We start from the raw sequence: 25,948 nt of genomic DNA, 5'->3' as shown, positions 1-25,948 counted from the left end.
CTGCAAACGTGCAAACACCATTAGTTAATCTGATGGTTCCTCCACTTCAAATGGTCCCAGATCACACTTACCAACTTTCACGGGCTTCTCTCTTTTCCTTCTTTCTCTGAAAAATTACATTAGAACTTATCACTGGCCTACCTTTATTTTACTTTTCCTCTTTTCACAAATGTATTTTTAATATTTTAAATTATGTATATGTGTGTTGAGTATGTGTCCAAGAATGCAAGTGCCCTTGGAGGTCAGGGGTGTCTGGAGCTGGAGTTACAGACGATTGTGAGCAGCTTCACATGGGGCACTGGGAACCGGGTCCTCAGCAAGATCAGTACCTGTGCCACTGCAGCATCCCTGTGTGACCTCAACCAGCCTGTACTCTCCCTTCTTTATTGTCTGCTATCCTCACAGTCTTGGCGAGGTTTATTTCTTGGCATAAATTTTCTTACAACAAATGTCCATCTTTCAGAGAATATTACTTTCTTGGTGTTTTAACCCATCTCTCTAAAATACAGAGGATTCAGTAATATTTTATCTACAAAGAAATGTACAACATAGGAGACACATGAATGCACTGTGCTATGAAAACAGCCCTATTATTACATATCATTATTATGCAGAACGAAAGATCTTGAGTGGGTGGCTATTATGTAGCTTTTGCATAACTGGAAGCATAATATCCTCTGGCAAAGCTAAGACATCTACAAATTGTCTTATTCACCTGTCTGCAGCAAAAAGGCTCAGTAAGACTACACTAGGTACATACCTACATTTTCTTGTACTTAAGAATCAAAAGAGGTGAATGTACACAAAAGATTAAATGTAGAAGAGATAAAATCCCTGACATTTAAGTGGGGATTAAAAATGTAACCACCACTCACATTAGGAAAAATAAGGCTATGCTAAAACCTGGGGAAATGGTAGATTGGAAACACACATTTTCCCAAATCTTCAAGACTCTGAAATAGTAAAGTACCAACAAACCAGATAAAACCTAGAACCAGCAAAGTTTAAATTTGTAGGAAAAGCAGAGCCTAACATCAGGCACCAGACAATGGAATAGGAAGGGAGGGTCCTCTCAGTGAGGCTTTAAGCAAAAGCAAACAGGAAGGCCTCAGCAGACTGCACAAATGTACTATTTGGTGTGCTGGGAATTAGACTGCATTGATGGAAGAGTTACAATCTATACAAACAAGTACCAGAGAGGGGGCCAGGCCTCCTCAATGAAGAGCTCAGAGTGCTGGAGCCCTGGTGGGAAATCTCCATAAGATGAGTCTTACAGTCAAACTTTTCCAGTAGAGAAGGAACTGAACTTTTTACATATCCACAATGCCTCCCTTTCTGCTGGCCACAGTGGGGCAAAGGAACTAGCCCACACTATCTTGGATGCAGATTTACAAACACAGGTCTATATGGAAGGAAGTACAAGCTGCACTCTGCAGAGGAAAATGAAGGCACATGCATTTGGGAACAACTGTGACCCCTAGGAAGAACAAACACAGGAATCCAGAGTATATGAAGCTTGGATAGAAACAAACAGGAACTACTCAATGAAATCACCGACAAAACTTTTTAAAAAAACAGAAAGTTATAAGCCAAACAAGTACAGGAGACACTTAGAACCCCATGTAGAAGTAAATGGCCGACCTCCCCATAGGTAGGTAAGAGGACTATAGCATAGAATGTGGAAATAAAACTTAGGGATGGGGGATTGCCAACTGGCAAAATAAAAACAACATGAAACCTTTTAGAAAAAAACATGAAAGACAGAGAAACATGGAATGATACTTTTAAAGACCATGAATAAATACTTACTAACCAAAATTACTATTTCCAACGAGCGTATACTTTAAATTACTATATCCAATGAACATATCCTTTAAATTACTATATCCAACGAATGTATCCTTTAAAAACAGTGAAGAATAAAGATCTTCTAAGATAAACAAACTAGAAAACTAATGGAGAAAATTCTTAAAGGAATCTTACCAACTGATGTAGAAGAAAAGGTTTAGTAAAGAAAATTTTCAGGCTGAGGGAGCCATGCTCGCCTGGGCCTTTCTGTTCACCTCTTTCGGCCATTCCTCTAACCTATCTCCTTTCCTTTGGGATTCCCCACCTGACAAACACAAGGACTCTCTACCCAGGACTCCACTGCCACCACACTTGGCTAAGACCCAGGTAGGCTACCTGCATCGTTCTCCCCACCACTCTGGTCACTCCAGACTATTTTTTGGTCTGCTGCCTCATGCTAGACCGAGCCCTTCTCCAGCTCACCTCAACCCCCTGAGACTTGGCCTATTGGTGCGGACTAACGGTCCACAGTCCCTCTAGTTCTTCTGCCAGTCCTTTCAGCCATTACTTCTAACCCACACCCATCCTTGTGACTCCATCTGACCAATAGAACCACTTTCTTCCAGGGAACCCACAGCTGACAGACACACTTTGGCTCAGACCCAGAAAGGGCAACTGCAACCAAAGAATGGAACACTCATCCAACCAAAGCCAGATACCTCAACTATCTTTACCCAGATACCTAGATCCCTGTGCAAAAACACAAACAAAGGAAGCCAGAACCCAACTGCAATAGGCCATGAGAAAAGCCATTTAGCTTGTGAGGTACCACACAAGGTCTTCAAATAGGGCCTTTAGGGAAAATGTAAATAAACGTATTCTTGAAAACATAAACAGTTGAAGAAAATAATGCAAAAATACTTCAAAACATTAAATAGAATTGAATAGTGAATTAATTGAATAGTGAAATAAATGTGAAAAGATCAAATCTAAGAATAACAGGCATATAGGAAGGAGAAAAACATTAAATAGAATTGTACCTACGATGCAGGTAGCCTACATCACATATAAAGGCTGACTTATTAGAATAGCATATGACTTTTCAATGAAGACTCTGAAAGCTAAAAAAAAAAAAAAAAAAAAAAGCCTTGTCTGACAGCCTATAAGCGCTAATGAAGTTTTATCCACAGCAAACCTATCACAATCAACAAAAACATTTCACAATAAAAATGACATCAAATAATTTCAGACCACCAATCCAGCTCTACAGAAGGCACTAGAAGGAAAACATTTGTCTGAAGAGAAGGTTAACTATACCAAGTACATTCAAGAGGATACAAAAAACAAATAATCAGGAGAATAGTTAATCAAAAGTAGAGACACACACCACAAGAGGAATCAAAAAATTACTCCTTAATAACTCATAAATAGTAATATTCTCTATTCTCCAATAAACAAAACACAGAATAATAAATTGCATTATTAAACAAAATCCATCTTTCTGCTGCATCCAAGAAACACACCTCACCATCAAGGATAGACATCACTTTAGGGTAAAGGGAAAAAGGTATTCTGAATAAATAGGTCCATCGAGCAAGCTGGTATTGCTATTTTAATATTTTAATATCTGACAAAATAGACTTTAAACCAGAACTAAACAGAAAACAATTAAAACATTACTTACTCAAAAAAAAAAAAAAACCAAACCCCAACATGATATTACTTCCAAACATTTATGCACAAAGCACATGGGCACCAAAGTTCATAAAGAAATTCTACTATAATTAAAATCACACATTGAAATTTACATAGTGATAGTGGTGTTGATTTCAGTATTCTCTTTCCAATGGACAGGTCATCTAGACAAAAACTAAACAAGAAAATGCTAGGGTGAAACAACATTATAAATCAAAGAGCTCTAACAGACATCTATAGAACATTCCAACCAACACTAAATGATATAGTTTCTTCTCAGCATCTAGTGGAACTTTCTCCAAAGCTGACCACATATGAGGACACAGAGCAAGTCTCAACAGATACAAGGAAACTGAAATAACGCACTGTATCCTATCTGACCACCAGTGATTAAAGCTAGATATCAACAACAGGAACAGCAGAAAGTATATTAACTCACTACTGAATGAAAATTGGGCAAAGCAGAAATCAAGAAATAATATAAAACGTGTTAAAACTGAATGAAAATGAAAGCATAACATACCCAAATCTACAGGACATAATGATGGCAGTTCTAAGAGGCAAGTCAGTACAGACATCTAAAAACTGGGTAGATGTCATATTAACCACTTAACAACAACTCTCAAAGCTCTAAGACAACAAGAAGAAATAAGATCCCAAAAGAGGATAGGACAAAATAACTGAACTCAGGGCTGAAATAAATGAAATAAAAACAAAACAATACAATGACTGGTGAAATGATCAGTTGGTTCATTGAGAAAAATCAACAAAAGAGACAAACCTCTGGTCAAATGAACCAAAAGACAGAGAGAAGATCTACATTAATGAGATATGAAAAAAAAACATAACAATGGACAGGTAAGAAATTCAAAGAATTATAAGAACATACTTTAAAAATATGTATTCCATGCTGAGAAAGCATTTGACAAAATTCAACACCCCTTCATGATAAAAGTCCTGGAAAGAATAGGAATTCAAGGCCCATACCTAAACATAGTAAAAGCCATATACAGAAAACCAGTCGCGGCTGGGGATTTAGCTCAGTGGTAGAGCGCTTACCTAGGAAGCGCAAGGCCCTGGGTTCGGTCCCCAGCTCCGAAAAAAAGAACCAAAAAAAAAAAAAAAAAAAAGAAAAAAAAGAAGGAAAACCAGTCGCTAACATTAAACTAAATGGAGAGAAACTTGAAGCAATCCCACTAGAATCAGGGACTAGACAAGGCTGCCCACTCTCTCCCTACTCACTCAATATAGCTCTTGAAGTTCTAGCCAGAGTAATCAGACAACAAAAGGAGATCAAGGGGATACAGATTGGAATATCAAATATCACTATTTGCAGATGATATGATAGTATATTTAAGTGATCCCAAAAGTTCCACCAGAGAACTACTAAACCTGATAAACACCTTCAGCAAAGTGGCTGGGTATAAAATTAACTCAAATAAATCAGCAGCCTTCCTCTACACAAAAGAGAAACAAGCTGAGAAAGAAATTAGGGAAACAACACCCTTCATAATAGTCCCAAATAATATAAAATACCTCGGTGTGACTTTAACCAAGCAAGTAAAAGATCTGTAGGATAAGAACTTTAAGCCTTTGAAGAAAGAAATTGAAGAAGACCTCAGAAGATGGAAAGATGCTCATGGATTGGCAGGATTAACATAGTAAAAATGGCCATTTTACCAAAAGCGATCTACAGATTCAATGCAATCCCCATCAAAACACCAACCCAATTCTTCAAAGAGTTAGACAGAACAATTTGCAAATTCATCTGGAATAACAAAAAACCCAGGATAGCTAAAACTATCCTCAACGATAAAAGGACTTCAGGGGGAATCACTATCCCTGAACTCAAGCAGTATTACAGAGCAATAGTGATAAAAAACTGCATGGTATTGGTACAGAGACAGACAGATAGACCAATGGAATAGAATTGAAGACCCAGAAATGAACCCACACCCCTATGGTCACTTGATTTTTGAAAAAGGAGCCAAACCATCCAATGGAAAAAAAGATAGCATTTTCAGCAAATGGTGATGGTTCAACTAGAGGTCAGCATGTAGAAGAATGCAGATTGATCCATGCTTATCACCCTGTACAAAGCTTAAGTACAAGTGGATCAAGGACCTCCACATCAAACCAGATACACTCAAACTAACAGAAGAAAAAGTGGGGAAGCATCTCGAACACATGGGCACTGGAAAAAATTTCCTGAACAAAACACCAAAGGCTTATGCTCTAAGATCAAGAATCGACAAATGGGATCTCATAAAACTGCAAAGCTTCTGTAAGGCAAAGGACACTGTGGTTAGGACAAAATGGCAACCAACAGATTGGGAAAAGATCTTTACCAATCCTACAACAGATAGACGGTTTATATCCAAAATATACAAAGAACTCGAGAAGTTAGAACACAAGGAGACAAATAGCCCTGTTAAAAAATGGGGTTCAGAGCTAAACAAAGAATTCACAGCTGAGGAATGATGAATGGCTGAGAAACACCTAAAGAAATGTTCAACATCTTTAGTTATAGGGGAAATGCAAATCAAAACAATCCTGAGATTTCACCTCACACCAGTCAGAATGGCTAAGATCAAAAACTCAGGTGACAGCAAATGCTGTCGAGGATGTGGAGAAAGAGGAACACTCCTCCATTGTTGGTGGGATGGCAGACTGGTACAACCATTCTGGAAATCAGTCTGGAGGTTCCTCAGAAAATTGGACATTGAACTGCCTGAGGACCCAGCTATACCTCTCTTGGCCATATACCCAAAAGATGTCCCAACATATAACAAAGACACATGCACCACTATGTTCATAGCAGCCTTATTTATAATAGCCAGAAGCTGGAAAGAACCCAGATGCCCTTCAACAGAGGAATGGATACAGAAAATGTGGTACATCTACACAATGGAATACTACTCAGCTATCAAAAACAATGACTTTATGAAATTCATAGGCAAATGGATGGAACTGGAAAATATCATCCTGAGTGAGGTAACCCAATCACAGTAAAACACACATGGTATGGACTCATTGATAAGTGGATATTAGTCCAAATGCTTGAATTACCCTAGATGCACAGAACACATAAAACTCAAGAAGGATGATCAAAATTCGAATGCTTCACTCCCTCTTTAAAAGGGGAACAAGAATAGCCTTGGCAGGGAATAGGGAGGCAAAGTTTAGAACAGAGGCAGAAGGAACACCCATTCAGAGCCTGTCCCACATGTGGCCCATACATATACAGCCACCAAACTAGATAAGATGGATGAAGCAAAGAAGTACAGGCTGACAGGAACCGGATGTAAATCTCTCCTGAGAGACATAGCCAGAATACAGCAAATAAATAGGCGAATGCCAGCAGCAAACCACTGAACTGAGAACGGGACCCCCGTTGAAGGAATCAGAGAAAGGACTGGAAGAGCTTGAAGGGGCTTGAGACCCCATATGAACAACAATGCCAAGCAACCAGAGCTTCCAGGGACTAAGCCACTACCCAAAGACTACATAGGGAATGACCCAGGGCTCCAACCACATAGGTAGCAATGAATAGCCTAGTAAGAACACCAGTGGAAGGGGAAGCCCTTGGCCCTGCCCCCAGTGAACGTTGATTGTTGGGGGGAGGGTGGTAATGAAGGGAGGATGGGGAGGGGAACACTCATATAAAAGGGAGGGGGAGGGGTTAGGGGGATGTTGGCCTGGAAACCGGGAAAGGGAATAACAATTGAAATGTAAATAAGAAATACCCAAGTTAATAAAGATGGAGAAAAAAAAAAAAATGCCCAGACCAGATGGATTTAAAGTGGAATTCTACTAGATCCTCAAAGAATTAACAGCAATAATATGAAGAGTTTCATATGGTTCTATCATAGAAACTTAAGGGACAGTTCCTAATTCTTTTTATGAGCCCAGTATTACCCTGATACCAAAGGCACACAAAGACCCAACAAAAGAAGAAAGGTATAGACTAATATTCCTTACGAGCACAGATGCAAATATTTTCAATAAAATGCTTGTAGACCAAATCCAGGAACACATCGAACTGATTATCTACCATGATCAAGTTGAGGTCCAGGGTGGATAAAAACCATACTGACATTTCACCGAGAAAATTTTAGATGTTTTTACCACATATACAAAAAAGCTAACTATAAAAAGCAAAGTCCCCCTAATTTGCTAAACTGCAGTAATAACTTATTTGGTATAGTTATATAAACATAGTAGATAGCACAACTTTATATTATAATATATATTATATATATTATAATAAAAGATCCTCCAGCAGGGATTAAACATCAGAAATGAATTCTTTTCCACATCTCATTTATGCTCCAATCAGACAGATCATCTTGCTTGCATGATCGAGAAAAGGTAGCCTTTAATGTGATTTATGCTAGTGAAGATGTGATATAGCATACTTTAAAATACATTTACAAAGTTCAGATCTACATTTGAGAACATCTTAAAAAAATCTGTAGGTGCAACTAATTCAATCAATACTATACAATACAATACTGTACAATACCTTTAAGGGTATTTTAAATTGCTATAACAGGAATTCAAGATTTAATTGGCATATTTTTTCTTATTGAGACACGTATCCTAAATAAATCAGATTGCATATTCCTCCTTAAGTAACATAGTTTATTTAAAGGCTTCATGCAATGACATAATATAACCTTTATATCAAGATTTGCTTTTAAAAAAGTAGGTTCAGTTAAAGTATCGTCCATACATAAGCATGGACACACTCACTGTACAGAGGCACACAAGTGTCTCTCGACAAAAGTATCAACTCCCCAAACTAAATCACACAAAAAGAAAATGGGAAACCTAGAATATGGTTCTTAAGAAGAAAAAGAACAACAAAACCTCACATTTTAAAATAACATTCAACATCTAAAAATATGTGTTCATACTATAGGACGCATCACTGAATTGCCTAAGTAGGAAAGTAGCCCCACACCAACCCATGAGCACTGCAGTGCACTGAAATAAAATGGTCTGGCTTCAAATTCTAGATGTGTGGGTTGCTAGCCTTATGACCTGGGGAAATTACCTAATTTCTCTGAATTTCCCTATCTCTATCTATCCAAAAAATTACAATCATGACTGAAAGAGAACCTGTAGACAACCTGCACCTGACAAGATCTAGCATCTAGGACAGAGCAAACAAATGAAAGAGGTGGGAGGTAGCTCCGTGGTAGAGCTGGTGCCTAACATGTGCGGGCCCTGAGTTCTTTTCCCAGCATAGTTAGAAAACACCATAACAGTAAAAGAATAAAGCTCATTTTCTCTCTCTAAATGGAATATGTCATTCAGTTGGAAATATGAAGATGTCTATCTCAGGAACCATATTCACTCAAAATCATATTTACTTATCCATAAATGCCTTCTGCATCCTAAATAAAGTCCAGCTTAGCATTATAAAAAATGGAAGTTTGCTGTGGAAGTAATTTTATCTTGGTTGTGGGTAAAGAATGAAACATGATTTTAAGTTCTACTTTAATAGAATAGGACTCTATTGAGTAACAAACAGATGATAAGGATCTTCAGTGTATATTTTAAGTATCATGGTATTTTTAGAATATTCAAAGCATTGATGATAGTCAATATTACTGCGACTTGTTACTAATGACATTGTATTCTTCACCTTTTTTTTTTAATTACCTATAATTAGTCTGGAAGTCGTTTAAACTATTATGCAACAGAGTCATTCAGTTATCTTTGGGATTATTTTATTCCATTTTCTTGTAAAGAAATAAATGTTAAGAGACAGGATGCACAGGAAAAGTCAACTGTGCAGAAGGCTTTTATTGAATTACATTTTGGCAAATGATCACAGACAAATTAACAAAAGCTGACTCATGCTGATCTCATTTATTTGTTCTATACATATCTGATTAATTGGCATTAATTCTGTTGATGGAAACAGAAGAACTCTATTGTTATATACAGATTAGAAATGTAAACACTTAGCATTTCCCACAACTACTTTGAATGTTATGTTAAATAACATTGTGAATGCCAGAAATGGTTCCGCAGGCAAAGTGCTCTACTGCCCCCTAATGAAACAAACCAAACCAAACAAAACAAGAAAGCTCATTTTAAAGTATTTGTGAACAAGAGAAATCATCTTACTTTGCAAAATGCAGTCGGAGATACAAAGGACATTAGCTGAAAAATCATTAGACTAAAGATCTGTGCAAAATCTACAACCGTTCATGTTTCACTGTTCAGATACTCTGTTCAGATACGCTCTAATTACACTGACTCCAATCCTCTCAGGGTCTCAATCCATGCACATTTCCTGGGTAAATACGTTATAAAATAAATAGTTAAAAAGGATTCCTACCTACAGATTACTATTTTAAATAATTTGATAATTTCGTACTTTGTGGTTCTTTTCATAATACCCTCAGTCTGACTTCTAGTATTTTAATAGCAGCTGTCCCTTCAGTAAGTTCGGTTTTCAAACCTGCTCCATATCCTTGCCTTTCACTTCAGCCTATCAACAAACTCCTGAATTCTCATTTTAGAACACAGGAAACAGAGAGAAAACAGTATAGTCTGTGGTCTCTAATAACAGAAGTAACATAAATATTAACACTAAGCAGCCACACAAAGTAAAAATTTTACAAAATGAACTCATGATAACAAGAAAATGTAAACAAAAGATTCAACTCAAGGCAGAACTCAGCGGCTGGCTGAGCAGTCGGTGTAGCTGTCAACTGTTCCCTGAGGCACCGCATCACTTGGACACAGCATGCCCCTGCCCAGGCTGACAAGGGTTTTACTTTTCATTGTGTGTCACTGCCTAGGAAACACTAGCTGGGTCGAAGTCCACACAGCGACACAGGGAAGGGGCAATGCAACGAAGTGACTCAGTCTGCACCCAGAATGGAGGCCCAGTGCCCCTCCCAGTGGGTGGTGCTCTCCTTCCGTTTACTGTGAATGACAGTGGTGCTCTAGCTCTTCATGCTATAAGGCTAAATAACACTCATACATAATAAGATCCAATCAAAAATTCAAAAGAGCAACAAGTGGAAAATTGTAAATATCCTTGAACTCATATCACAAATGAGCTATGTTTTCATATCTGTACTAACTTCTGGGTAACATGAATTTTAAAAAAGGATTACTTTCCGAGAGACTTTAGTCCTTTGTGTCCACTGCCTAACAAGAAAACATTTTCTTATACCTATGTGATAGAGTTAGGAAGCCTTACGCATCCCAAAATAAAGTGCTACAGAAGCCCTGGTGCCTAGAGCACATCTAAGATTTGGTATTAAAAAGTCTCATAGACTGCTGCAGCTGCCTGGAGTTAACATGTGGTAGCCACAGAGAAACTGACGGCACAGAGCTATTTAAGGATGCATATGCTCAGTCATGGTGGGCCCCAGTCTACTCCAATGTGTCCCAGACTGTTCTCCTAAACTAAAGGAATGCCTCCCTTGGTTGTCAGGAAGGAAAGGGACAGGCCAGGCTGTCCTTGTGCTCTGGGGTTCGCAGTAAGTGTAAATAGTAAAAGTATACCAAGGGGGAAATAAAGAGCAATGACACAGAAAAAAGAAAATGACAATAACTACATTAGCAAATTAGGTTAGTAAGAAATTTTGGGGGGTTGGGGATTTAGCTCAGTGGTAGAGCGCTTGCCTAGGAAGCTCAAGGCCCTGGGTTCGGTCCCCAGCTCCGAAAAAAAAAAAAAAAGAACCAAAAAAAAAAAAAAAAGAAATTTTGGCCTGGAGCAAATGGATTGATGGACAGATTGACTAATTGATTGTAGCCTCACACACTGCACGATGATGGTGATGAAGAGAACAGTCAGGACTTACTGAGAATTTACCACACTGGCCTAAGTGCTACACACAGTAGGCACATGATCTTCAGAGAAACCTACAAGGTGCACACTACCTGCTACAGGAGAGATTATTACATGCCCAGATTATGTCACCACTACGTTACAGCATAATGGCATACTTCTCACTTAAACACTTCACTAGTAAGTGTGCATTGGTTTGCAGTGAAAAATGTGTGAAATGATTTTGGAACACTGCATTAAACTAATTTATTATGTATAAGACAAATCATATCAGTCTTTTGTGGTTATATAACCTGGGCTGGCTACTGGCCCAGTTCTTGAAAAGGACAGAAATCCTATGACATAATAACTAACTGTGAGCACACTATCAAAGTACGTTCTATCCCACTGTAAGCACAGCAACTGGAAAAACAGTCACCTCTCCGTCCTCACATCTCCCACAGCACCCCACCCCCAGCTCTATCTAAACATCTCAAGATGATACAAAGTATCTATTTAGAGGGTAAATTTACCCTCCCCTTCCTATCTTAAAAGGGTAATTACAGTACAAACTATGATAGGTCGTGCTCATTGTATCAGAAAATTCTCTCTGAGCAACAGTGAGGACCCTTCCATGGCACTTCTTCACCTTCAGTAATTATGTTCAAGTTATTCTGAAACTGATACTAAAGGAAAAACTGTTCTATGATGTAAAACTGGTTCAAAAATCTATCTTGCAAGAGAATGGATTTAAACACATGAACACACGACTCCCCAAAACATAACTCAGACTATCTAACTGTCCCAGGCATTGGTTGACAACAAACACCCCCTTCCCTTTATGCATGCAGCTTACGGCTTAACACACACACACACACACACACACACACACACACACACACGTGTGATGGGGAGGGGCCATCAAGAACAGTGACCTCATAGGGAGTCACTAAATTCACATTGCAAGGTAAGCTGTTGTAACTTGTTTACATTTTACATGTGGACTCCTCTGTCAATGAGACACTAGACCTACCAGAAAACCTCATTTCCCCAGGGCACAGTTTCTCACCTTGGAGTCTTCCTTGCTCACTCCCAGTTGCAGCACGGCCTGAGGAGACTGCAGCTTTGCTTGAGCTGAGTGAGCCATTTGCAGGTTAAGCTGCCATCCCACTGTCTCTAGCTACGAAAGACAAATGCAGACTGGATTAAGAAGGGAAATGCAAATCAAAACAACCCTGAGATTTCACCTCACACCAGTCAGAATGGCTATGATCAAAAACTCAGGGGACAACAGATGCTGGTGAGGATGTGGAGAAAGAGGAACACTCCTCCATTGTTGGTGGGATTGCAAACTGGTACAACCATTCTGGAAATCAGTCTGGAGGATCCTCAGAAAATTGGACATTGAACTGCCTGAGGATCCAGCTATACCTCTCTTGGGCATATACCCAAAAGATGCCCCAACATATAAAAAAGACACGTGCTCCACTATGTTCATTGCAGCCTTATTTATAATAGCCAGAAGCTGGAAAGAACCCAGATGCCCTTCAACAGAGGAATGGATACAGAAAATGTGGTACATCTACACAATGGAATATTACTCAGCTATCAAAAACAACGACTTTATGAAATTCGTAGGCAAATGGTTGAAACTGGAAAATATCATCCTGAGTGAGCTAACCCAATCACAGAAAGACATACATGGTATGCACTCATTGATAAGTGGCTATTAGCCCAAATGCTTGAATTACCCTAGATACCTAGAACAAATGAAACTCAAGACGGATGATCAAAATGTGAATGCTTCACTCCTTCTTTAAAAGGGGAACAAGAATACCCTTGGCAGGGAAGAGAGAGGCAAAGATTAAAACAGAGACTGAAGGAACACCCATTCAGAGCCTGCCCCACATGTGGCCCATACATATACAGCCACCCAATTAGACAAGATGGATGAAGCAAAGAAGTGCAGACCGACAGGAGCCGGATATAGATCGCTCCTGAGAGACACAGCCAGAATACAGCAAATACAGAGGCGAATGCCAGCAGCAAACCACTGAACTGAGAATAGGACCCCCGTTGAAGGAATCAGAGAAAGAACTGGAAGATCTTGAAGGGGCTCGAGACCCCATATGTACAACAATGCTAAGCAACCAGAGCTTCCAGGGACTAAGCCACTACCTAAAGACTATACATGGACTGACCCTGGACTCTGACCTCATAGGTAGCAATGAATATCCTAGTAAGAGCACCAGTGGAAGGAGAAGCCCTGGGTCCTGCTAAGACTGAACCCCCAGTGAACTAGACTGGTGGGGGGAGGGCGGCAATGGGGGGAGGGTTGGGAGGGGAACACCCATAAGGAAGGGGAGGGGGGAGGGGGATGTTTGCCCGGATACTGGGAAAGGGAATAACACTCGAAATGTATATAAGAAATACTCAAGTTAATAAAAAAAAAAAAAAAAAAAAAGATGGTACAGAAGAGGACAGTCATCTTCAAGTACATTTCCACTCTGTGGGAATCAATACAAACAGCACAGACTTAATAGAAAGCCAATTTCAGGCTTCTTTAACCTGAAATCTCTGTAAAGTTTCCCTCTAGTCTCAGTAGATCAGCCTCTTGTCATACTTGCCAAATCCAACAGTAGAAGCGGTCTCTAAACAATAAAAATGGGGCTGGAGGGATGGCTCAGCGGTTAAGAGCACTGACTGCTCTTCCAGAGGTCATGAGTTCAATTCCCAGCAACCACACGGTGGCTCACAACCATCTGTAAAGAGATCTGATGCCCTCTCCTGGTGTATCTGAAGATAGCTACAGTGTACTTATATAAAATAAATGAATAAATCTTTAAAAAAAAAAACAATAAAAATGCTAGCAATCAAGTACACAAAAACAGCTGACAGTGGGCTGAATTAGGAGGGGGGGTACTGGGAAAGCACACGATGTTTCTCAAACCCATCATGTAGCCCAGGATGGCATTTAACTCCTGATCTTTCCATCCCCTGTCCCAAGTACTATACTTACTGACAGGTGGCATCATATTTAGTTGAGCCAATGGTGTTTAAAACCTTGTTATTAAGAGAGCATTTTAGAAACTTGCATTTTATTTATTTATTTATTTATTTATTTATTTATTTATTTATTTAATTTATTTATTTTCTATACCATGACCACAGTTCCCCCTCCCTACTTTCTTCCTAGTCTCTCACCACCTCTAATCTTCCACCCCCCTCCTCTCACCCATTCTTCCTCTGTTTCTCATTAGAAAAGAGCAGCCCTCCCATGGCATAGCAAGTTGCAGTAAGAGTAGGTACCACCTGTTCTATTAATGCTAGCTGAGGCAACCCAATAGGAATTCCAACAGCAGGCAACAGAATCAGAGACAACTCCTGCTCACACTGTTAGGAGTCCTATAAGAATACCAAGCTGTACACTGTAACATATATATAGAGAGAGGGTCTAGGTTAATCATATGCAGGCTGCCTGGTTTTTACTGGTTTAGTCTGCATGAGTCCTGATGATCCCTGGTTAGTTGATTCTGCAGGTTTTCTTGTGGTCCTTGACCGATTTGGCTCCTACAATCCTCCCACCACCATCCCCTCTTCCCAAGGATTCTCTGAACTCCACCTAATGTCTGGCTGTGGGTCTCTTGCATCTAAGAAACTTAGATTTTAAAAAAATAAAAATTTCAACTAGTGAATAGCATATTTTGTTGAAAATCCTTTATTGACTCTATGTCCTTCAAAATTCTTTGTTAGATTGAGCACAAATAAGGTTTTCTTTCTCTCATCCCCCCTTCCTTTCTTTTGTATCTTTGTACTGAGAAGGTAACTAAAGTACCCAAGTGTGTGGTGCATACCATGAGGCACAATCAATAAATAGATTCAGGCAAGAAACTGCTGATCTATCAGTTGTGGTACCAGATAGGTTATTAAGTACAAAGTACTTAATTAAGCCCAAAGTACATTAACTTACTACAGCTCCCCTATGGTGAAAACTAATTGTTCCCTCTGAATCTACTAACAGAAGAGTACAAGCTAATCAGGCAGGACAGAATCAGGAGAGAGAGAAAGACTATGGCAGTTCAGGTTCCCTGCAAACATTACACAGCATAGACTAGACACAGCAGCATGGTCATGTGGTTTTCAATTCAGTTCCCTATAAATCTAAAGTTTCAAGCTTTGTGAAGTGCAATAGTTATTACAAGCCTCTGACAACAGAGCCTTCCTGATGATTTAGCCAAACTACCTTTGCTGCACAGGATCTGAATGCCAGCCTCACAACGCTTACTACTTGACCAGAATCCTGATCACTTAACTTGAAAGCGAGTTGAACAGACACAGCAGTGACTTGAGGCCAAGCTGAAAAGAATGCAATGAGAGCATCATCAACATGAGAGGATGTGCTGAGAAAACAGGTGCACTGCTGCTTCTCCCTGCTCTTTCAGAGGCATAGAGGGCATGCCCACAGCCAGAAATGAGTAAGAACTCACTGGGAAGGGGTCTACTGAGTAGCCCTAACGTTCTGGTTGCTAACACTCATTGGTATAGTCGCTGGGACCGTGTGAGTAGTGCACAGTCATAAGTGTCAGTGTCTACTCCCACTGCTTTCATGTTACAAAGCAGGGGGAGAGGTTCAACGTGAAAGCTTTCGTCATCTAGCCCAAGAGGTCAAAGTTAGCATGACCCAAAACTAGGAAATGGTTGTCAAGACCCTAAGGTTTATGTACTATGATAGTACAAGATCACTTTTATACGAAACTAATAAAAATTCACAGCCAAAATTATATCATGAACAAACTATAGAGAACTGTAAATTAAGGACTATCCTACAAGATAAATTGCATCTATAAATCAAACACATGAATGTCTTAAAAGAAAAACTAAAAATGTAACCCTTTACATTGCTTGGAATGTCATTTGCTGGGTCTACAAAGAGCAACGATGATATAAATGTGAACAAGAGCCACTCTCTGCAAAGGTGAAAGTCTTATGGCACACTAATGAGTCCTCTGAGACCCACAACGAGAAGCAATATAGCTGTCATCAATTTTTTAATTACATACAACACAACAAAATTTAGTGTAGAGTTCTGCCCTCTGGTCAAAATGAAACTCTGTCCCTGGGTATACTCAGGACGTTACAATGTATATTAAAATACTAGGGAATTTTGTTGTTATTTATATTCAAATTTAAAACTTGGGGTCTATATTAGTTTGCTTCGTGTGTTGTGATAAACACAGTGTCCACAGGCACTCCTGGGGAGAACAGGGTTTATTTCAGCTTATGGCTCATGGCCTATCACGGTAGTCAGGGCAGGAAGTCAAGGCAGGAACCTAGAGGTAGGAACTAAGCAGAGGCAGTGGAAGAGTGCTGCATACTGGTTTGCTCCTCATGGCCTGCTCACCCTGCATTCTCATTTGACCTAGGAACAGCAGCCCAGGATTAATATCACATAAATCATTAACCGAGAAAACGGCCCAAGGATTTGCCTATGTGCAGTCTGATTAGGACATTTTTCTCAGTTGAGGTTCCTCTTTGCAGATGACTCTAGTTTGTATCAAGTTGACAAAAAACTATTCTACACAGGGTCTGGGTTTAAATGTCAGCAAACTAAATTTAAAAGATGAAGAATAAACCTCTGATATTTTAAATGATTTTAGCTCATTCCAGAACTGTAAATACATTACCTCCTAAGCAGCTAACAAATATTGCTTCTTACTTGGAAATGTTACTCATTAGTTAATAAATGACTTTCCTTTGTCTACTATGTCCATGTGAAATTTTCGATCAATTATTAACTAATAATTACTCAATAAAACACAATTCTGAACATGGTCAAAATGAACAAAAATGGCTATAATATTAACTCTATAAAGCTAAAATGAATAGTAAATACTGCTGGAGAGATGGCTCAGTCAGGAAAGCAACTGCCACACAAGCATGGTGATCAGATCCCCAGCATCCATATGAAATGCTGAACATAGAAGGGGGCAGTTGGTCCCGCGAGCTCACCGGCACGCACAAACACACACACACACACACACACACACACACACACATTAGCAGCTAAACACACAAGTAAATAGACAAGCAACTAATTTTTGCTGATATGTCTCTTAAAATAGAAGTATTAAAATGTTGTGGACGAGGGAAAAGGCATGCCATACAACTAGCATTTAAAAGAAGGCTAACATGGGCTATATTAATATCAGACAGTGCAAACTTCAAGTCACTGACTGAAAAGGATAACAATCATCCATAGGAACATTGATGTAATTATGAAAGAGAACACACCCTTCACACTGGCAATGAGGCTGCTGGATCTTCTAATAGTCTGTTCAACGAGGGAAAATATAGTGATAAAAGGCAGAAATTAGGATTTTCTTGAATCTAGGTTTAAAAGGAAATAACTACTATTTTCTTCAAGAGGAAAAGAGAAATTGCTTGGAAAAGGAAATGGTGCATAAGGTACAGTTTGAACATTCCTGACCCAGAAATCCAAACACCAAAAATGGTTCAAAATCTGATAATTTTTCAATAATAATGTGCCACACAGAGGGCTTGGAATTTGGGGCAGTTCAAATTACACCCTTCACAGGCACATGCACAGCTGGGAACATGTGGCAAATATCCCAAAATCTGAACAACCATAAAGTCTGGGACACTTCTTGGAGCAAGCACTTGAGATGAGGGACACTTGACCTCTACTGACAAGTGTGGGAGTTTTCGGAGGAAACTGGAGAAAGACCTAAGACTAGACAGTGAGCTTCTTTAGACATGTTTGGGGCAAATTACTTCAGCTGAATTTTAGATGACATCTTCCGAAATGGAGGCAGATATCATGCACCAGGTGCTGGAGTGCAGATACGACCTCTTCAGTCACCTTAGGAAGCTGGCATTTTCCTGGCCAATCAAACAGGTCTCTAACTCCATGGCCATTCTTCCTACTTCCCTGCCGCTGGACAGCTCACCTAATTCTAACCATCAGTTTCTTCACTTTGGGTTAAAACTGAGCAAATCTGATTCAACCACTGAACTGAGCTTTTGTGGGCAAAAGGTATGTATGTGTAAAAGCACTGGCAATGTATCTGACAAATGGGTGTTAACAATAAATACTGCCCTCCACTGCTCCCTTTCAGGATACAGCCACTGTCAATTCTTTTTATTTATTTTTTTAAATGTTTATTTCATGTGCACTGGTGTTTTGCCTGCATGTGTGTCTATGTGAGGGTTGGAATTGGAATTGGAATTGCAGATAGTTGTGAGCAGCTATGCAAGTGCTGAGAATCAAACCCTCTGGAAGAGCAGCCAGTGTTCTTAACCAGTGAGCCATCTGGTTAAAAGTCAATTACTTTTACAATAATTTCCTTAAGGCTCTTTTTAAGCCTAAGAATTTACAGACATTTAATTTGCTTCCATGTCTGCCTAGCTGATTTCAGGGCAGGTCTTACCCATTTGTTCAAAACTGCAATAAACTTCTGTTTTCTCTTCGAAAGCAAATTAGGTGGGAATTGTGTCCCTTCCTATGAATTTAGGTCCATGATGCAGTTCTGGAGCTGGCTTTACATGACTTGACTTCTCCTATGGCCACTGTGACCACATCCTCTGAGGCTCACACCACAGACAAAACCAAACCCCATCCTACTCCTTCAGCGTTTAAGTGCATCCCTCACTTTTTCTTCACACATCTGCTTCTTTTGTTTTTATAAAATCACATTGCTAGTTATTTTCAAATATGTTCTATTACGTTGTTTCAGAATCTCTTATTTAAAGCCAGACTTGATTTTACATTCTGCTGTCAGAACAACATAAGCAATGACTGCTACATTATCAAGTAATTTAATTCAAGGAATACAAGTCATTCCCCATTTTGTATATGATAGGTTCCTAATTACAAAAGTGTATAAAACATGAAAAAAATAAAGTTTCCTTCTCATTGCCCTCAAAACAAAACAAAACAAACAAATAAAACCAACACCATGGCATTAGACAAAACTGTACTGACCAGCATTTTATATGTGTTCTTTTCTTAAATGCTATTGTTCTAGTTAGGTTTCTGTGGCTGTGATAAACACCATGACCAAAAGTAATTTATGGAAGTTAAAGCCTTTCCTCAGGGGAAACCAAGGTAAGAAATCAAGGTAAGAACTTGAAGCAGAATCATGGAAGAACAGTGCTTATTGACTTGCTCCCTCTGCCCTGTTCAGTTGCCTTTCTTAGAACTCAGGCCTACTTGCTTAGGGATAGCCTTACCCACAGTAAGCTGGACCCTCCTGTATCAATGAGCAACTAAGAGAAGGTGCCACTTTCATGTCATAAGTCAATTCTTTGGTTGAAATTCCTCCTCCAAGGTGACACCAAGTCATGTCAAATTGACAGCAGAAGTTAACTATAAAAATTATCTACAGGTATATAAATTTTAAGCAACAAGCCTACAATGTGAGAGAAAACCTGGTCCTATCAGAAAAGTGTTGATTCCTACTTTTGAGCAAAGAGACTAATTCAATACTTACAAAAATGTCTATAGAATGGCACTTTCAAGCTAGTTTTCTGTCCATTTTTAATAGCTGTGGAAATGATGACTCAGCCAAAGCTGTTGTATAAAGCTGGTGAAGCTCTCTACGCTCACATCCCAACTCCAAGAAACACAGGAGGTCACATTTCAAATGCCAGCTAGTCAGCTGGTGACGGAATGCTGCATCCTGCACACTGTAAGAATTGTAGCAGTGCTGATGGCGAGCATATGGAAATCAAATGTCAATAAATAAGTCAGGAGCCATCTGTGCAAGTAACCTCACACAGTGAAATCGCCACCTCTCTTCAACACAGTGAAAAAGACATTAGGTGATGAAGGTGGCAGCTATCTACCGAGTAAATGGAGAGGGGAGAGACAGAGAGGCAGAGAAACACAAAGAGACAGAGAGACACAGAGAGGAACAGAGGAAGAGACAGAGAGAGAGACAGAGAGGCAGAGAGAGAGAACAGAACAAGCACACATTATAACATGGACATTCAACCCAGAGGCAATGAAATATGAGCCACTGTAGACTCAGTTTAAAACCACAGGCCTATCACTAATGCCATGACCATGCCTAACAGCTCAGAGATTGTTCAAAGACATAGTTACAGATATTACTGATGTGTAGGTGTGCATATACTCCCTGGTTGATGACAAGCCGCTCAGGACCACTCACTGCCACTGGATGCTATAACTCTGGCACTATCCCAGTGTTATGACTGTTCTAAGAACTTATTCAACTAGCATTCAATAATAACATATTATGCCCTAGGTACTAGTGTAGGTTTGCAGTTTTACTCTGAAAATAAAAAACAAAAATACCTCAAATTTCCTGAAGTTAACAAATGATCCATTAATGATTAATAAGTAAACAATATTGTGTGGTACTGAGTGATAAGAATAAAATAAAAGAAGGTTAGAAATGGTGGACAAAAGCATAATCTTAAAGCATGTAGTCCGGAAAATAATCTGAGACCATAAAAGCCTGAAGACTTGAGCTTCAGAAGCCCTTAAGCCTGATATTCAAAAACCTGTAATCCCAGCATTCCTAAGTGAAATGGGAGGTGAAGACCCATAAGATGGGAAGTGGAGAGATAGAATAGGCAGGAGGCTCTCATGCAGTGGAGCAGCAGAAACAAGAGAATTTTGGATTTAAAAAGTCTCAAAGGACCATTCTGATGGGAACTTGGAAGACAAGAATGTGTACAGTAGAGGCCTGGTTTCTGACCCAGGGAGAACAAGGGCCCCATCAGAGACTGGTCATTTGTGTAATCTTATAGCAGAGTACCTAGCTGCAACCTGTCCTGAAAACTTTCGTGGGGCTGGATTTAAAGGCAATGAACTAAACTGTTTGGAGATCTAAAGCCAGGGTAGCTCAGGCTGGGGCAGTTAGTGCTTGCTACTCTCAGCCAGATCTGTTGTGAGATAAGAGTAAGAAGCGCGACAAGGAAAGGCGTGTGGCTTCAGTCCAGGCAGACAACGAAGTATTTGTAATGTTACAGAGATTAGGGCTCAGGAAAAGAATCCTGGCACTTTAGACCCGGACAACATTTGTGGAAGGCTCCACCTTTTCAGAATGCAAATTCACTTGAAAGAGAAAGCAGAGAATGTTCCTGAATTTCAATCATTCTTAAAAGCCTCTTTCTTGTTTGTTTGGTTAGTTGAGAGATTGGTTATTTATTTATTTTAGAAAGTCTTGCTTTATGTTGCCCAGATTTGCCCAGGACTCACTAATGCAACCCATGCTACCCTTGAACTCAGGAGGTCTTCCTAAGTGACTGTCTCCCTCCACAGAACATGCAGTACAGATCTCTGGGAAGACATCCCACTGAGCAGTCTCCAGAGGTCAGCAGAACACGCTTCCAACTGAACCAGTGATCCATCTACTTTCAGCCCTTTGCTTTTCATGTTACCAAATCAAGTCTTAAGAGGTGGAAATGCTATTATAAACATCACAGCTTAGGGATCTGTCCTAACTAAATCCTCAAGCTTAGACACAGAAGTCAGCATGCTCTCACTTTCAAAGTAACAGAAAAAAAGTGTACTTCTTGACCTACAAATTCATCCAAAGTTCCTATCATGAGACTTCTCTCCAAATTCAAATTTAAGATTCATCAATGACTTTCACATTGCTACTGCTCTATGTCAAAAATATATAAATAGTACAACTTTGAGGACAGTGGAATGTCATTCAACTAATGATCTCAAGTTGGCAACACTGAAAACTACAACAGCTGTATTTAGCAAGTGCACATCTTGGAGCACAATGACATCATTGGGGTAATCTTGCTAATAGCACAGTTCTTTGACATTAGCAAAATCTTTATTCAATTTGTTAATGGTTCTGGTCACAGCAAATTATTTAGACTACATCTCCGAATAAGACTGATTAAAGGTCTCTTAAATTAAAACCCTTTAAATTCACTGCTGTATCAAAAGCAAAATCCATCACATTTTTGATCCCTAGAAGAACTCCCCTCTCTCAAGCTTAAAGAACTCCTCCTATACTCTCAATTTTAAAGACAAAGTTTTAAATATCTAGAATTTAGGATTCTAACAAGATTCAAGGGCCATAGGGTTGGGGATTTAGCTCAATGGTAGAGCGCTTGCCTCGGAAGCGCAAGGCCCTGGTTCGGTCCCCAGCTCCGAGAAAAAAAAAAAAAGATTCAAGGGCCATAGCACCAATCAATCTCTCTCTCTCTCTCTCTCTCTCTCTCTCTCTCTCTCTCTCTCTCTCTCTCTCTCTCACACACACACACACACACACACACACACACACACACAAAACATACACAGAGTTTATAAAATACATGAAAATTTAAAGTTAAAAAAAAAAAACCTCTAAGAAAGAAAAGCAGACAGCCTGAATTTTAAAATAGCATAATTGGTGACTGAAGGGTTTTGTTCACTCAACAACCTCTGCTCCCTTCCAGAGGCCACTACAACAGTAGAACTACAGCAATGAGAACAGCAGTCACACTGCTCTGTCCCTGCTCTGTCCTTGTGGAGTTTGTTTTAGAGGTCAGAAGCAAACAATTTCAAAAGTAAACAGGTAAAATATAAAGTAACCTGGTACAAAAAGAGCTAAGCATCAGTAGAAGGTTCTTCCAGTTATGAGAGTCTATAATAAATGTCACCATAAACCTAGATCTGACAATGGTAAAGGAGACAGCCGTATGGATGCCCAGTCCAGTAGAAGAGCCTCTGAGGCAGAGAACAGAGGGATTCAGAGTGAGCCAGGTGAGAGGTATCAGCAGTGAAAGACTGAGGGAGGCTACAGGTCACACAGGCAACTGTAAGAAATGAATTCTATCATAAGAAACACAGAAACCATTCATGGATTTCTGACAGAAAAGGAGCAAATTCATTACGACAGTTTACAACAATCGTTAACACTGTTGGTATTCTGAGCTAGTAAAGGCTGAGAAGTAGTTCCTGTTACATTAAAATCCGTACACACAGCCTTTAATCCCAGCAATTGGGAGGCAGAAGCAGGCAGATCTCTGAGTTTAGGGCAGCCTGGTCTACAGAGTGAGTTCCACAACAGCCAGGACTACAGAAAAACCCTGTTTTGCAAAACAAGAAAAAATGTCTTAAAGACAAAAATTATAACCTCCAGGAAGAATATTTTTCTGTAATAATTTGAAGGCAGAGGAAAATGAATAGCCACAGGCAGAAATCAGGAGGAATTTACTTAAAAAATAAAGATAAAAGGATTCTGACTCTTAGAAGGGAACCATAGAGTAGAGAAGTTCACATTTCTGACTTTCTCTAATCCTTGTAGTATGGGGTGGCTAATAATCTAACAGAACGTTTCAGAGTTTTGGGCTTAATGTGATCCCATTCCTGGATCCTAGATAGTCATAGAAACATAGATCCATAAGACAATTCGTCCACTAACTGAAGTTACCGTACACTAGGAATGATGCTCATCCCAGAAGCCATAAGTTGACAAATACAAAGCCCAGGGCCAGGTATAGGGCATCAAAACAACCTAGGCTGTTGCCATTGCTTTTGACTGTGCACAAGAACATGTGGCAAGCCCCTACTGCTCAAGACACCACATTCATTGATCACATGTCATGGAAAAATCAAATTGACACTAATGAGGACTATTCTTGTCTGATGGCTTTCATAGTACTGAAAGTTGCTGTGCAAGCTGCTAGGCGGAGAAAAAATACCAACAGTCTTACCTGGCTAGTGAACTCTGTGAACTGCAATAGAGACCACCATGACAGGATTGCCCACGAGTGCAATAGTGGCATGAATACCCGGGGAGTAGCCAACCATTTTTCTAAATGGATTTAAACCTTCTATGCAAAAACAAACACATATCTGGTACTGTAAGTCCAGCCAAAACCCATGACTGAGGAGCTCATAGGCCCCAGACATAAAGCTACAATGGTTATTCTGATAAATGAACAAAGTAACAAACATAACATTAAATTAATATCCTCAGTAGATTCAAGAAGTTTCTTCCTGTAGAGATAGTGGTGAATGCTCACAACTGATCAAAGTGCAGAGAATAAGCATGAGTGAGGTGTTCAGCCACAAATGGTACATCTATACTGCACACTGCTATCCCATCTATACCACACACCGCCATCCCAAGGCTCAGGACAACATTGAGGAAAAGGCAGACAGACGTCAGGCCTGGAGCACAACAGTGTCTTCTAGCTCTAACAGAACTTGGGTACTCATGAACTCACAGCAGTTGTGGTTGCTTGAACAATATCTGCATAAGATCAAGCCAGTCAGCATTATGGTAGAGCAGGAGAGGGTTCACAACTCTCCACCCTTATCTAAGGAGTTGTGGACACATGAGGGCTCCTAGGAGAATCACTTTTCTTTAAGGGTGTTACCCTCTGTAGGCCAACCATGATCCTGTGAATAGCCCCACACTTATGAGTACATGGGCAGGACAAACTGGACTCAATGGATCATTAAAACAACAAAAGCAAAAACAGGACACAAAATTAAGAGTAGAGGGGTGGATCTTGGAGGAGTTGGGGGGAAAATGGGGAGAGAAACATGATCAAAATATGTTGTATATAAAGTTATCAACAAATAAAGACACTTTTTAAAGAAATACTTGTCCAGAAATGTTCATAGCAGCGTTACTCTTAAGGACATAGAACTGTGACTGCCCCAACATCTGCAAATAGAAACAAACTGTGACTTTTAATCAGTGGACTGTTACTTAGCAATAAAAGAACAACTAATACCTACAGCAAACCAGACAATCCAAGAAGGTGTCACTGTCACTAAGTTAATACGTGTTATACAAGTCTGTTTATATATACTCCAATATCACACAGAAATAAGCTACAGCAATATAATCAAGAAGAAGAGGACACTTGGTATACTGGGGTACACTGGTACACATCTTCAGTCCCAGCACTCAGGAGGCAGAGCAGGTGGATCCCTGTGAGTTCAGGTCAGCTTGGTCCACACAGCTAGTTCCAGGCCAGTCACAGATTCTCTTAAAAAGATAGAGAGGGTGAGAGTGGAGAGACTGAGATAACCTAGACACCTGGCTGATGAATACATGATATCTGTTTTACAGAGTATACAGAGGTGACTGAGTATACAGGGGTACTGAGTATACAGGGGTGACTGAGTATATAGAGGTGACTGAGGAGTATACAGGGGTGACTGAGTATACAGGGGTGACTGAGTATACAGGGGTGACTGAGTATACAGGGGTGACTGAGTATACAGGGGTGACTGAGTATACAGGGGTGACTGAGTATACAGGGGTGACTGAGTATACAGGGGTGACTGAGTATACAGGGGTGACTGAGTATACAGAAGTGCTGAAACTCACCAGTTCAATATTTCACATCCCTCAATTTTATTGCAAGAAAGTTATATTTCTGTAAAAACAAGCTTAAATATATATAGCAGAGTATCTCAGAACCTCATACTCAATGAATTCAAACACCTAGAAAAATTATGCCTTTTATTTAATTGCATGCCAATGACTTAAGTAATAGAGGCAGTAATCTGAGTTGGCTGTGCATATGATTACAAAAGTACCTCGCTCATAAATAAGGACAATAAAGCTAAGAGGCATTTAAATCCTGAAAGACCATAGACATGTATGCAATTACAGTGACACTGTGTTTAAAAACTTAGATGCTGAAAAT

General features: G+C 39.6%; 1 protein-coding gene across 6 annotated transcripts in view; it reads right to left on the bottom strand.

Moving 5' to 3' along the window:
- Positions 1-25,948, bottom strand: part of Commd10 (COMM domain containing 10) — a 137,004-nt gene that overhangs the window by 94,541 nt on the left and 16,515 nt on the right. For 3 of the 6 annotated variants that reach the window (NM_001004276.2, NM_001428844.1, XM_087593095.1), the window contains one exon: positions 12,354-12,464. The exons of 2 other annotated variants lie outside the window; for them this stretch is intronic. In NM_001004276.2, coding sequence (NP_001004276.1) covers positions 12,354-12,464 — 111 coding nt within the window. Of the gene's footprint in view, positions 1-9,204; positions 9,794-12,353; positions 12,465-25,948 lie in introns of those variants that run through there. One more of the 6 variants, XM_087593096.1, reaches the window with a different exon arrangement.

Source organism: Rattus norvegicus, chromosome 18 (genome assembly GCF_021556685.1).
Source record: "Rattus norvegicus strain SHRSP/BbbUtx chromosome 18, alternate assembly SHRSP_T2T, whole genome shotgun sequence".
Lineage (NCBI taxonomy): Eukaryota > Metazoa > Chordata > Mammalia > Rodentia > Muridae > Rattus > Rattus norvegicus.
Note: the sequence above shows the minus strand (reverse complement) of the source record. Positions and strands in the feature narration are given on the sequence as shown.